We start from the raw sequence: 14,932 nt of genomic DNA, 5'->3' as shown, positions 1-14,932 counted from the left end.
ACATCTTCCCCTGCACGCCTGAGTCACATATACATTCCCTCGTACACGACCGCACACACAGGAACTACACATCAGGAGAAGAGTTTAGCAGGAATACGAGTGGCCTCGGGTAGTTGACATATGTACTATGTAAGTATATAAAAATAGCTTAACTCTTAATGTGAAATGAAGCAGAAACAATAACCATGAAATTCAACAAAACATGCAAGATTTTGTAAACCATACTGTTATGACCACCCGGAAGTAGCGGAGTGCTGACAGAAACAAGTCAACTTTGCAGTGTGACGTCAATCGACATCAGAAGGAGGGGCTTCTGAGCTCTCAATATACCAGGATGATTTCACACCAGGTTAAAACAGAACACCCATTTAGGCGCAGTTAGATGCTACTTGTTCCGTTTAGTTTCCAAGGTAACAAGATGGGTATATTTAGAGTGTACAGAAACGCCAGAAGGAGGGGGAAAAGTGTTGATCCTCTTTGATGGAGCAATTACAAATACACAAAGTCAAATACTAAAGATCAGAACACTTCATCTGCTGGCAGTTGGAGGAGAAGGCTCAAGAACACAACAGTCATTTACCAATCACCCCTTCTTCTGACGACGCTTGACTCACTTGGTATTTCAACACATTACTGATTCATGCGGTACAGTACTGTTACAAGTTCTACTGCAGCTACTAGCCTGGCCCTAGAGCGGTCACCATTACACAGTTACTAGCCTGGCCCTAGAGCTACTAGCCTGGCCCTAGAGCTACTAGCCTGGCCCTAGAGCTACTAGCCTGGCCCTAGAGCGGTCACCATTACACAGCTACTAGCCTGGCCCTAGAGCTACTAGCCTGGCCCTAGAGCTACTAGCCTGACCCTAGAGCTACTAGCCTGACCCTAGAGCTACTAGCCTGGCCCTAGAGCTACTAGCCTGGCCCTAGAGCTACTAGCCTGGCCCTAGAGCTACTAGCCTGGCCCTAGAGCTACTAGCCTGGCCCTAGAGATGTCACCATTACACAGCAGTGAACATGGAGAGGGCTGCAGTCTGTGTGTTCAGAAGAGCAACTGAACACTACAGGACATGCTGCCCTTCTGTCCTGTGTTGGTGTAAACACAGTTCTGGTTTATCAATTAGTAAAAAGAGCAGAGTTCTGGGTTCATCTGTTGGGGAAAACACAAGAAACAGAGCTTTTATTGCCAGAGTTTATCCAAGTCAACTCGCACAGAAAGTAACGTAGGTGCGCTGGGAGATGAATGTTGACAAGATGAATGTTCACCTAGCATGGTAATCTATGGTAATCTAAGGGGCCCTAGACACAGATTAAGCCTAGTCATGTGGGTGGGGGGAGGGGGGCTGTAAGGAACGGGGACGAGGCCACAATATCTCTTTTCTTAAATCCATTCCTATTGATTCACTCAGACAAAAAGTGACAAAAAAAAAAAAGGGACAAAAAGACAAATATATCAAAGAAATACTCAATACTAGAAGCAGGAAGGACCAGAAGAATAACATCAGTGCGCTTCTACATCATTAGACCATACCCCGTCTGGTGTTTCACAGAAGTCAACAAGAGTAGGTTTTGATTGGTGGAGGGTGAAAGGTTTCCAGCATCACCTTCTGATTGCTGCCCTGAGTTTGGCCGAGCGCCCTCTGGGGTTCCTCATCAGCTCCTCCATCTGGGGCTTGATAACTCTCTGCAGGGCCACCCAGTGAGCACTGGCCCTCCCTCCATCCCTGCTCTCCTCCTCCTCCTCCTCCTCCTCCCCACCTTCTCCGCGCCGGATCATCTGGTGGAGGCTGTGTCGGCGGGGGGCTGCCAGGTCCTCTCCCTGCAGGAAGCGTTTGACCAGGCGGTCCTCCAGGGAGTGGAAGGTCAGCACACACAGCCGGCCGCCGGACCTGAGGACCGTCTGGGCCGCACGGAGGCCGGCGTGGAGCTCGTTTAGCTCATCGTTGACAAACATTCGCAGTGCCTGGAACGTCTTGGTCGCCACGTGCGACGGCCGCTGTAGGCGGTCTTTACGAGCATAGAGAGCGGAGGCTGGAAAGGATCCTGAGAGAGAAAAGAAAGAAAATAGAGAGCCTAAGCTTTAATAACTTGTTTGGGTTCTACGTTTCACACTCATATTCATTCACAACTAGAAATGGTGCTCAGAGAGACCAGACCTCCGCCCATGAATGCATGTCGTGCCTCTGTGTGCACGTGCACGTGAGCAGGACGTTTGGTATTGTCTCTGTGTGTGTGCACGTGCACGTGAGCAGGACATGTTTGGTATTGTCTCTGTGCGTGTGCACGTGCACGTGAGCAGGACATGTTTGGTATTGTCTCTGTGTGCACGTGCACGTGAGGACATGTTTGGTATTGTCTGTGTGTGCACGTGCAAGTGAGGACATGTTTGGTATTGTCTGTGCGTGTGCACGTGCATGTGAGGACATGTTTGGTATTGTCTCTGTGTGTGTGCACGTGTGTGTGAGGACATGTTTGGTATTGTCTCTGTGTGTGCACGTGCACGTGAGCAGGACATGTTTGGTATTGTCTCTGTGTGTGCACGTGCATGTGAGCAGGACATGTTTGGTATTGTCTCTGTGTGCACGTGCACGTGAGCAGGACATGTTTGGTATTGTCTGTGTGTGTGCACGTGCACGTGAGGACATATTTGGTATTGTCTGTGCGTGTGCACGTGCATGTGAGCAGGACATGTTTGGTATTGTCTGTGCGTGTGCATGTGCACGTGAGGACATGTTTGGTATTGTCTGTGTGTGTGCACGTGCATGTGAGGACATGTTTGGTATTGTCTCTGTGCGTGTGCACGTGCATGTGAGCAGGACATGTTTGGTATTGTCTCTGTGCGTGTGCACGTGCATGTGAGCAGGACATGTTTGGTATTGTCTGTGCGTGTGCACGTGCATGTGAGCAGGACATGTTGGGTATTGCTGCATTCTTTGGGTTGAGAACTTTATGCCAGTCCAAAACCTTTGTCTTTGTGACCTTCCCATCAAACAATGTGCACATTGTGAGTGAACTACTACTACATCACTTAAAATACATTTTATTTGGAGACTGGTCCATGGACGCAGAGGAAGTTGTCCAAATTTCCTTTTTTTTCTGATTCAGATTAACGTTTCCTTTTCTTTTATCGAGCAGCCAGCTTGCGTTAACCAGCAACAGTTAGCTTGTGGTAATGTTAGCAGCTCTGCTAACGAAGAGACTGGATTTGGAGGAGGGTTGCAGCTGGCAAAGGAAGAACATTTTGTGGATGATTTGTTATCACAGCCATTCTACAGTTTGGATTATGCAGAAAGGTGAGGATCAAGACTGCTGGATGACCAACTCCACATACAACCATAATCAAAATTCTACATCACCAGGAAGATAAAGATTGAAAGTTGAGGTAAGGTAAGGGAGTTAACAGCTAACGTTAGCCTAGCTAACACTTGGGTCTGCTCAAGGATTCTGTAGGGCTAGGAATAGGGATGACAAGAGAATTTTGATCACATCAAATCACCCTATTACCCTAGACAAATTCTAATACTAGTATGTGTGTACCATATACTGTACATGGCCAATAAAATATCATGAATCTTGAGACCAAAAAAAATCAGCATTAGGCTGGCTGAGGTTTTTCGGTTGTGTCCATCGAGATTGTCGAGGGAGTGCATTTTCAGAGATCAAACTACAAAGAAAGTGAGATGAAACAGAGCAATCTTGGACATGAGTCTTCCATTAACAAGGGGAACTAACCTACAGGCAGTCAGTCGATCATGGACTTGATACTATGACAGTAGCAGTGCTAAAATGACTGGTAAATCAACCTGCCACTTAGTAGTCAATGCAAATGGTTGGGGACCGTAAGCAAATTACACATGAGAAATTGCTATTCTTTTGTCAATAGCTCCCATGTCATGTGACCCAGAGATCAATATCAGATATTGTACTACATTGGGCAAATCTTTTTATTTGAGCTTAGTGCCTGTTCTACATTATGCTCTACAGAGACAGGACAGCAGCAGGAGCAAACGAGACACTTGAAAAGGTCTGAGGGAGAAAATAAAAATTCCAATGCTTTCCATTGAAATTAAATTGAAATTCCTACACCCTCATGATAAAATCGATTGGAAAAGCCATTTGAAAGTAATATTTAAATTTCCCCCGGACGGGGGTCACATCTCTCCCTCCTGTCCTCACAGTCGTGAGTCCCCAGCCTCCACCGATCCCCACTACTGGATATGTGGGTTCAGTACTGTATGTGTAAATAACCATGGCAATAAACTGATGCTGATCTGACTCATCAGGGGCAATATTATATGAGAATAACAACATTGATCTACAGGAGAATAAATATTTGAAAGCCATGAATGCCTGATAGCCTGGTGCCTGTGTTTTCCTTTACATAAAGACATTTCCACCATAAATTGATGCAGAAAAGGCACTGGTGCATATAAATTCAACAGAATGCAGGAAATGAAGTGTGACACTCAAAATGTCCTGGAGGAGGATCCCCAGACCCCCGGCTTATTGTGTCCCCGCAATGTACAAATGAAAGATACACCACCAGTGGGGCCCTTTCTTTTCATGGGGCCCCAAATCCCTGGCAGCACCCCTAATAGTACAGTAAAGAGAAGTAATTAAATGGTAAATGGTAAATGGACTGCACTTATATAGCGCTTTTCCACCTTAGCAGCACTCAAAGCGCTTTACAATGGCCTCTCATTCACCCATTCACACACACATTCACACAGCAATGGCGGTAGCTGCCATGCAAGGTGCTAACCTGCTCATTGGGAGCAATTTTGGGGTTAGGTGTCTTGCTCAAGGACACTTTGACATGTGGACAGTCGGAGCCGGGATTCGAACCACTGACCCTTCGATCATTGAATGACCCGCTCTACCAACTGAGCTACAGCCGCAATACATCACAATATTTGGACCTTTACAAACATGTCTGGTGCTAATTCTCCAATTAGATTTACTAAAAGTAAGCTGAACCGTCCAAACAGTCTACTCAGAAAGATAATACATTGACATTTATAACCTTTTAAAACTTGCGCCCCCGGGACGCAGCATTCAGTCAAAGTGTGCATATGCAACGTTGTTGTCTATGGATATCATGCGTTTTTTAGCTCAATGATATCATGGCGGAGGTGAGAAAACCGAAGCGAAACATGGAGGAAGCCAGAAAAAGAAAAAGACAATCTGATAACGTTACGACAGTACGACAGTGCACTTACTCGCAGAGCCTGTGGGGGCGCAGTTCTGAGTAAACCGGAGAAAACGCTATGTATTGCTTTAAGTAAGTAACTAAAACACAGTTACAAAATATGTGCTAGAATTCAAAGAGCTGAAAACATATGCACAGAATAATTCACATGGGTTGAATCTATATGGATGTTAAATCTACCGGAATACAAAAATAATATACAGATAAATTTTTACACTTGAGTTAAATAGGTAACTATATTATATGATTTATGTATGCACCGTACCTTGTCTATAAAATATATGGTATGTATATTTACATGAATATTCACAGAGTGTATATTCTACGGAAGCCCTAAGCGGCCATGCATTCATACATTTCTTTCCCACCGTTTTCTCGTGATAACGAGATAATTTTATTTGTTTTCTCGTGATAACGAAATAATTTTCTCGAGATCTCGAGATAACCAAACTTTGTTTTCTTGTGATAACGAGATAATTTAATTTGTTTTCTCGAGATAACGGGATCATTTTCTCGAGATCTCGAGATAACAAAACACGGGCCTATAAATAGCCTACAGGACAGCGTGTGACATTTCTATTCAATCAAGGCCGGACACAGGCTGAAATAGTTGTGTGCCTTGCCATTACGCGTTACAGATAATGTGCATATTAATGTGCGTCATCTAAGAAGATTGTTAGCAAGGCTTCAGCTTTATCGGCAGCGCAATCAAAGCAAGCCTGATATCGTCGTATGTCCTGGGGGGGTGGGACTTGGTCTCGCCCCGTCTGATGTTGATGTCCTGGGGGGGTGGGACTTGGTCTCGCACCGTCTGATGTGGATGTCCTGGGGGGGGTGGGACTTGGTCTCGCCCCGTCTGATGTGGATGTCCTGGGGGGGGTGGGACTTGGTCTCGCCCTGTCTGATGTGGATGTCCTGGGGGGGTGGGACTGACTTCTCTGAGATGCTCTCCACTGACTGCACCACTCCACCACTTCCCACAGATTATGAAAACATCAAAATACATTCAAATAAACATTTAATCAAGCCAATATAATCAAACTATACTAAAGGGATTTTCACCACAGAGTATTTCCTGTAACCTTCTGAAGAGTAAGCAGTTCTTTCAACCTAATATGGAGAGATGTCTGGGTGAATATGGAGAGATGTCTGGGTGAATATGGAGAGATGTCTGGGTGAATATGGAGAGATGTCTGGGTGAATATGGAGAGATGTCTGGGTGAATATGGAGATATATCTGGGTGAATATGGAGAGATGTCTGGGTGAATATGGAGAGATGTCTGGGTGAATATGGAGATATATCTGGGTGAATATGGAGAGATGTCTGGGTGAATATGGAGAGATATCTGGGTGAATAGGGAGAGATGTCTGGGTGAATATGGAGATATATCTGGGTGAATAGGGAGAGATGTCTGGGTGAATATGGAGCGATATCTGTATAAGTATGTATCCCAGGGGTTCCCACCGTTTCTAGAGATCGTTTTCCAGGACTTTTCCAGCCCGAGGGGCCCAACAACATAGACAGATTATGGTTGGGTTTGGGACGAATATTTAATGCATAGCTAGGGTTGAGGTCAGGCTTGGGCTCCACACACGTAACATAGTGTTGTTGAGATGGACAAGCTAAAAGCTCAACTAGCAAAGGGAGAGCTTTTCAAAGTCCCCAATGCATCTGGGAAAGCTGCATTATGGAAGCATTTCAACATCATTACAAATGCGGAAAACAAACCTATTGGTCATGTACAGTGCAGAAATTGCAGTACTATCCTAGCCTACGATAGCAAGAAAACCGGTTCATCCCATTTGCAAAGGCATGCTGACTCTGGATGCACCAGCGCCATGGCTAATGTTAGCGCAAGCCAACGACAACTTTCAATGTCAACTTTCAACATTTTCTCCAAGCCAGTGCCAGCTAACGTTAGATTACACGTCACGGCAAAGTGCGTGGATTTCTGCTGTGAGGACATCAGACCATTTCAAACAGTGGCTGGACCAGGATTCACAAAGGAGCAACAAACAGACGTTTGTCTGCTGAAAAAGTAGTGCCTAACCCCACGACTATCTCTCGCCAATGTTTTGACATGGCAGCATCACAGAAAAATACTAGATAGAGTTAAAAGAGGTACTGAGCTCTGTTAATGGTGGGAGGACAACTGCCATGTGGACGGACGACTAGCATGGAAGTCAGCAGCATGGCGATCACATGCCGCTATGCCACTGCAGATTACCAGCTGAAGACTAACGTACACACCACCGCCATGAAGAGGCTAAAACAGCTACCAATATTGCAATATTGCACAGAATTGCAGCAACAGCTCGTGTCAGTCCTTGGCTCGAAGCTTCTGTGATGTGGTGTGAGTGACAGACCAGGGGTCCAGTATTGTTGCTACGCTCAGACCGTATCAGCACCCGGACTGTCAAGATCATGTCTGTAATACGTCATGTGACATGCCCTAGACATGACAGAGTTGTCTGAAACAGTCCCAGAGGCCTAGCTGTAAAGACATTAGTTTAAGACAGTTTCTCACTCTCGAGTCTGTCAAGGCGATATATCCTGAGCTACGAGAGGAGCTGCACAGCTGTGGAGAGATCCAGCGCACCAACGATGTGTCTCCCCGACGTGTCCCCCCGGATGTGTCCCCCCGACGGATGTGTCCCCCCTACGCTCCTTTTACGAAGCCCAATGGGAGTTGGAAGGCAGTCGCTATCCAACCTTGGATCTTGTTGTGTTGAGGCCTGGGAGGTTAACACGTCACTGGCAGCCGACGAGCACTGACATCCCATACCAGAAAGCCTAGATTTTTATTTATTATTGTGTCTGTTAGCCTATTGTATTTGTTATGCTACTGGGTAGTTAACATTTCCTTTGGGATGAATAAGTACATCTATTTATCTTCTACCAGGCCAGCATCAGTCAGCATCATCTGGAGTGGGTAAGAAAGAAAGTTGAGATTTGTCCACTTCACAAATGTTCCTGTGACCTAAATCCAGCCAGTTGCGGATGCTTAGCGATGCTGAGAGAGAAGACAGCAGAACGCTGGGCTACAGCTACAGAGCAGAGGACCGTGCTCGTGCTGCCTGGCGACGGGGGGCCAGGTGGCCGATTCTGTACGTTGCTCACAGCGCATTGGTGAGACTTTGAGTGTTTTCTGCATGCTTGGTAAAGTGACATTAATGCACGTACAGAAGCCTTATGTTTGGCTATTACGTGAGAAAGACATTTCTTTTCTTCTTAAGATACTTGCCTACTACTTTGTTTCTGATACTCACCTCGACACCGCCATACACCGAATGCAGCTGCTACATTGTAGCCTTTGTGTGTGTGTTTGAGCGACATGTCATCACATCGTTATATTGTGTTCGGGCTTAAGTCGGGCTCAGGCTGAGTAATTTCTTAACTTGTCGGCTAGGGTGGAGCCAGGCCTGATGGTCAAGGGCCTGGCCCGGGGTGGGGCCGACCTTTCAGGCCCTCACAGACCTCTAAGATAGATAAATATCAAGTTTATTTATTTGCTGTTCAAGCAAACATCTTTGGTGGGTCATGACCGAAGGAGCGAGATCAAGGATACAAGTGGCTGAGATGAGTTCTCTCAGGAGGGTGGCTGGTGTCTCCCTGAGAGATTGGGTGAGATGTTCAGTCATCCGTGAGAGATTCGGAGTAGAACCGCTGCTCCTTTGCATCGAAAGGAGCCAGTTGAGGTGATTTGGGCATCTATTGAGGATGCCTCCTGGGCACCTCCCTAGGGAATGTGTTCCAGGCATGGGACGAGGCAGCGGGGGGGGGGGCGGTACAGAGCTGGTTGATGTTGCTAGGGAAAGGGATGTCTGGGGCCCCCTGTTGGAACTGCTGCCTCCGTGACCCGACCTCGAATAAGCGGATGACTATGGATGGGTGGATGTAATAACGGTGCTCAGTCCTAAACTTCACATGGAGGTCCAGCCCACATGTACAAGAGAGAAGAACAAAAAAAAGGGATAGAGCGAGGGAGGGAGGGAGGGAGGGAAAAAAGGAGAGGGAGATATAACAAGCGTGGATCGCGGATTGAAGGCCACGGCGCAGCTAATCATACTCTTACACCGTGTCCTAACTGCTTGCGACGCGAGCAACAGAACGCGACATCGCATGCTTGCTGTCCTAACTGAAACCGTTAAATGTCCTGTTCTGTTACGTCATTTGTCTATATTCCCAACTGAAGAATGAACGCCTGTCAACGCGAGCGACAGGAGGAAAATAGGAACAGGGCGAGCGTCAAAAGGGCAGTTAAAACGTCGCGCCGCTTCGCGCTGCGTCGCTCGCGTCCAGTTAGGACATAACAATAGAAAACAAAGCAATGGAACGCATTTTGTCGCTGACGCTCGCTCGCGTCGCGTGTAGTTAGGACACGGTGTTAGACAGATTAATTCCCATAGCAAGGGATGTCACCATACCAAACATTTAGTAGTCAATACTAATACCAGTGAAATTCCACCATTCTCTATACCCAATTCAATACCACGGTAAAAAATAAATCAATAAATCCCATGTACTTCAACATATAATATGTGCAGTAAAGACATCAGCCTAAGGTTTGGGAAAGCTTGCAGTGCATTTGAAATCCTTCATATCTGGAAGTCAAAGAAGTAGCCTAGAGCCTAAAAACCAAGATCAGATTGTATAACAGCAATGTTAAGTCAGTTCTGCTGTACAGCTCAGAAAGCTGGCGAGTTGTTGAGTGACATCACATGGGGGCGGCTGTAGCTCAGTTGGTAGAGCGGGTCATTCAATGATCGAAGGGTCAGTGGTTCGAATCCCAGCTCCGACTGTCCACATGTCGAAGTGTCCTTGAGCAAGACACCTAACCCCAAATTGCTCCCAATGAGCACGTTGGCACCTTGCATGGCAGCTACCGCCATTGGTGTGTGAATGTGTGTGTGAATGGGTGAATGAGAGGCCATTGTAAAGCGCTTTGAGTGCCACTAAGGTGGAAAAGCGCTATATAAGTGCAGTCCATTTACCATGAAGAAGATAAATGCGTTCCACAATAGATGTCTCCAGATCGTTGCAGCCTTATGCTCCTCAAGGAACAAAGAGGATTAAGTAAGTAGGTACTTCAATATACACTAGCCTACTTTGTTAAAAACATCATCCTCTGGCTGATAGTGTTAAAGGAAGATTATGAGATTTCAATTATCAGGCTCTCAAGCTCTGTTAGGTTAGATGGAGAGCATCACTATTATTTATCGCTATTTTCAGGTCTTTCCAGAGATGGTCAATCGGGTTCAAGTCTGGGCTCTGGCTGGGCCACTCGGGGATGTCCCGAAGCCACTCCTTCATTGCCTTGGCTGTGGGTAAGGTCATGAGCACTCTCGAGCAGGTTCTCATCAAGGATCTCTCTGCACTTTGCTCCGTTCATCTTCCACTCGATTCTGACTAGTCTCCCGCTTCGTGCCGCTGAAAAACACCATGCTTCACTGTAGAGATGGTGCTGGCCAGGTGATGATACCACCATGCTTCACTGTAGGGATGGTATTAGCCAGGTGATGATACCACCATGCTTCACTGTAGGGATGGTATCAGCCAGGTGATGATACCACCATGCTTCACCGTAGGGATGGTGCTGGCCAGGTGATGATACCACCATGCTTCACTGTAGGGATGGTATCAGCCAGGTGATGATACCATCATGCTTCACCGTAGGGATGGTGCTGGCCAGGTGATGATACCACCATGCTTCACTGTAGGGATGGTATTAGCCAGGTGATGATACCACCATGCTTCACTGTAGGGATGGTATTAGCCAGGTGATGATACCACCATGCTTCACCGTAGGGATGGTGTTGGCCAGGTGATGATACCACCATGCTTCACTGTAGGGATGGTATTAGCCAGGTGATGATACCACCATGCTTCACCGTAGGGATGGTGTTGGCCAGGTGATGAGCGGTGCCTGGTTTCCTCCAGATGGGACTCTTGGCATTCAGGCCAAAGAGTTCAATCTTGGTTTCATCAGACCAGAGAATCTTGTTTCTCATGGTCTGAGAGTTCTTTAGGTGCCTTTTGGCAAAACTCCAAGCGGGCTGTCATGAGCCTTTTACTGAGGAGAGGCTTCTGTCTGGCTGCTCTACCATAAAGGCCTGGTTGGTGGAGCGCTGCAGAGATGGTTGTCTGGAAGGTTCTTCTATCTCCACAGAGGAACACTGGAGCTCTGTCAGAGTAACCATGAGGTTCTTGGTCACCTCACTGACCAAGGCCCTTCTCCACTGATTACTCAGTTTGGCCGGGCGGCCAGCTCTAGGAAGAGTCCAAACTGGTGGTTCCAAATTTCTTCCATTTAAGAATGATGGAGGCCACTGTGTTCTTGGGACCATCAATGATGCATTTTTTCCCCAGATGTCTTTAAAGCCCCATTATGTAGCGGTCCAGTTTTGTGCATTTTAGCGGCCCCTAAAGGCCACTAGAGCCATTACAACCGCAGTAACATTGTCGTAAAACGCTGAGAGACGCCTGTTACGCCTCTCACATGCATTTGTTGACAACTGACAAGCTGAGGAAAACAGAGTAAATAGAGCAATCGTTGCTCCAGCACGCTGTGCGCATGCGTGCTGGAGCAAGTGAGGAAGCTATTTCGTGTCTAAAGACGTTTCTAAAGATCATATTACAGAGGCATGTGAAAAACCAAAACAGGCCTACGCTCTATGTAAGCACAACTAGCGATTCATAAAGACAGATTGATGAAAACAACCGTTTAGCGGCAGAAAATAGATTTTTAGAAACTGCATTCTCGGTGCCCCGACCACCGCCATTACATGGATATACTGGCTCGCGCTGGATTTTAAATTTCTTCTACAGGCCTCCGAATTACACCAAAGTGATATCGGTGAGTCAAACGTCTTATAATATGTCGTAAATAAGGTCCAGGTTGTCAAAAACGAGCATTGTCCTTTAATACATTAAAAATGTATTGGCTGGCTAGCTGTGCTAACAAAATCACCAAGCTGTACACTTCAACTAATAATTGCAACAACCTCTGGTGGCACAGCTGATATGGATGGCAACACTAACTGCATCTCGTTTCCCTGATAGTGGTGGCGAGTGAAATAATCCCTTGTGCACTACCGCGCTAATTTCTGCATGTATACCACGGACACCGTACAGGCTACAGGCGTTTACCAGTCCGTAACATAATGTAAGCAAACAATGGTGAACAATTACGCCTTACAACAATTAGTAATGTCACATTATGCTGACAATTTGGAAGTTTGCAAACGTTGGAAAACAACTCACTCTGCACAGTTCCCGCTTTCATTGAGCTGAACCTCGGTGTCCTGGTCTAGGCGGGGTTGATCTGAACCTCGGTGTCCTGGTCTAGGCGGGGTTGATCTGAACCTCGGTGTCCTGGTCTAGGCGGGGTTGATCTGAACCTCGGTGTCCTGGTCTAGGCGGGGTTGAGCTGAACCTCGGTGTCCTGGTCTAGGCGGGGTTAATCTGAAACTAGGTGTCCTGGTCTAGGCGGGGTTGAGCTGAACCTCGGTGTCCTGGTCTAGGCGGGGTTGGCCGAGCTGATGGTGGAGCCGACGAAGCTGCTGCATGCAGCGAGGGAACTGCACCCACTGTCAGTCTCACCCGGTTCTGGTGGCGAAATCCCTTCTCACACTCCATCATATCACCGGGAATATAATCATCCAGTGTAAAGTGCGCACCGCAAACAACCACGTTCTTCGTCGCTGATGCTCCGGTGAAGTCCCATCTCCTCATTTGGACAAAACGCACCCACGCACGGAAAGTGCACAGACTTTTCCTATTCTTGGGAAAAGTATGAACTCTATGTCCAGATAGACTAGAGTTTGTGCAGCCTCCACAAACGCAATACTTCACCATGATGGACAGAAGGCAGACAAAATTTATTAAAAAGGAAAGCTAAAGAAAGCCCTAGCTCATTAGCTAGCTAACAGTTAGCTAGCTACCTAGCTAGCTAAGAACCGCCAGCCGCCCGACCTTGCTGACTAAAACTACTAGCTGACTGACCTAATGTCACTGATTACTAACAGACTATTAACTGACCTACTGAATACTGACTAACCTATTGACCACTTACTTAATACTAATTTACTGACTTGACAACTGACTAAAGACTACTGGCTAACTACTCTGCTGTACCGCCAAACTACTACTGCGCAGTTCGCTGTGACAGCCTGCAGGGTCAGAGGACTCCCCCAAGATACGTCATCGCTGAAATATGAAAAAAATAGTTTTTGGCGCGCGTCTTAGAAAAGCACCTTTTTCACCATGTTTTTGTCGTTTTTATATATAAAGATGGATTTTTTTAATTATTTTTTTGTTACAGTTTGCCTAATCATAAGCTCAGAAATGTAAATTCATAAAAAACTCTTAAAAAATTCAACCTGCAATATACACTTTAAGGTCTATGGACAATTTCCTCTACTTTATGACTTGGTTTTGGCTCTCACATGCACTGTCAACTGTGGGTTTACTACTTTACATACAGTACAATAGACCGGTGCCTTTCCAAATCATGTCCAATCAATTGCATTATCACATGTGGACTCCAATCAACTAATCCCACACAAACGCACACAAACACACGGATAGAGAACTACAGTATGAGGAAGAGATGAGGGGACGAAAACTGCAATGAGGATATTGAGCTATGTGTAAACCATAACAAATAGGCAATATTCTACACCTGAGAACGCATTAAAAAGGGAAGAGTTGGGGAGTTGTGAAGACAAACTGCCTCGCAAATTCGTGAAGCATTAGTGAAGGCTGGTGTTCTTGTGCGGCGTGCGCCTCACGAAATGTCCGACTCTCACGTTCGTCCATGTCTGACTGAGTGACTGACTCTCACGTTCGTCCATGTCTGACTGAGTGACCAACCTGGCATCTGCGGGGACTCACCATGGGATGCTGTTGCATCGCCGTGGCAAAGAGATAAGGGGGGAAAAAGAGATGAAGGGACAAATAGAAAGAGGGAACGGGATGGAAACAGAAAGCAGTGGCATTTCACTCCTCTTGCACTCAACAGCACTTGGTGTGACTCACCCAGCAATCAATACAAACGCTGCACAAACCCTAGCCAGGCCTCACCAAGTCCTGCTCTCCCTCCTTCTCACCATCTCCCCCGGTCTCTCTCCACCCTCTCCATCTGGCCTGTTCTCTGCCCTGCTCCCTCTCTCATATCTCCCTCCTCTCTCTCTCTCTCTTGTTCTCTAACTCATTCTTACAAGGTCCCACACCCACGGGAAAGGAGATGGAGGGAGGGAGAGGAGATATGGAAGGAGAAACCAGGGAAATCCATAACCCAAAACCACCGATTGTACCCAACTATGTCGACAACCTCGCTGATCCTCTGACCAGGTGGAGTCAACAGAATTCTTCATAGTCTGTGTGATGAGGAAGCAGGTGTGACAAACCTTACAAGTGTTTATTTTCTCTTTCTAATGGACCAAATAACTGACACATTACTGAGACAAGAACAGCATTGTGTTCAGCAATTTGCTGTTTTCAAATGGAGGATACATTGATGCTGTATGAATATAATTTCCCCTTGCGTCTCATCAGGCGAATTGTTTATACTGTTCAGGCTACTGCTACCCAGCTGTTGCCATCTCTCTTTGTTTCTACATGCTCGTCTCTGATTCGCCAGCAACCTAGGCTACTGTATTTGCTTTGCAACAGGAACATTACCGCTATTACTTCTCGATGCACTGTGAGTACCGTGGCACCAC

The 14,932-nt window shown here is 46.5% G+C and overlaps 1 protein-coding gene across 1 annotated transcript in view; it reads right to left on the bottom strand.

Annotated features, from left to right (window-relative positions):
• Positions 1 to 1,142: 1,142 nt before the first annotated feature.
• Positions 1,143 to 14,932, bottom strand: part of mettl15 (methyltransferase 15, mitochondrial 12S rRNA N4-cytidine) — a gene marked incomplete at both ends in the record, with an annotated part of 121,352 nt that continues 107,562 nt past the window's right edge. The window contains 2 exons of the mRNA XM_084437406.1: positions 1,143 to 1,146; positions 1,601 to 2,039. Coding sequence (XP_084293532.1) covers positions 1,143 to 1,146; positions 1,601 to 2,039 — 443 coding nt within the window. The remainder of the gene's footprint in view (positions 1,147 to 1,600; positions 2,040 to 14,932) is intronic.

This window comes from Borostomias antarcticus (genome assembly GCF_949987555.1).
Source record: "Borostomias antarcticus genome assembly, chromosome: 4".
Taxonomy (NCBI): Eukaryota; Metazoa; Chordata; class Actinopteri; order Stomiiformes; family Stomiidae; genus Borostomias; species Borostomias antarcticus.
This window is presented reverse-complemented; position numbering and strand designations above follow the sequence as displayed.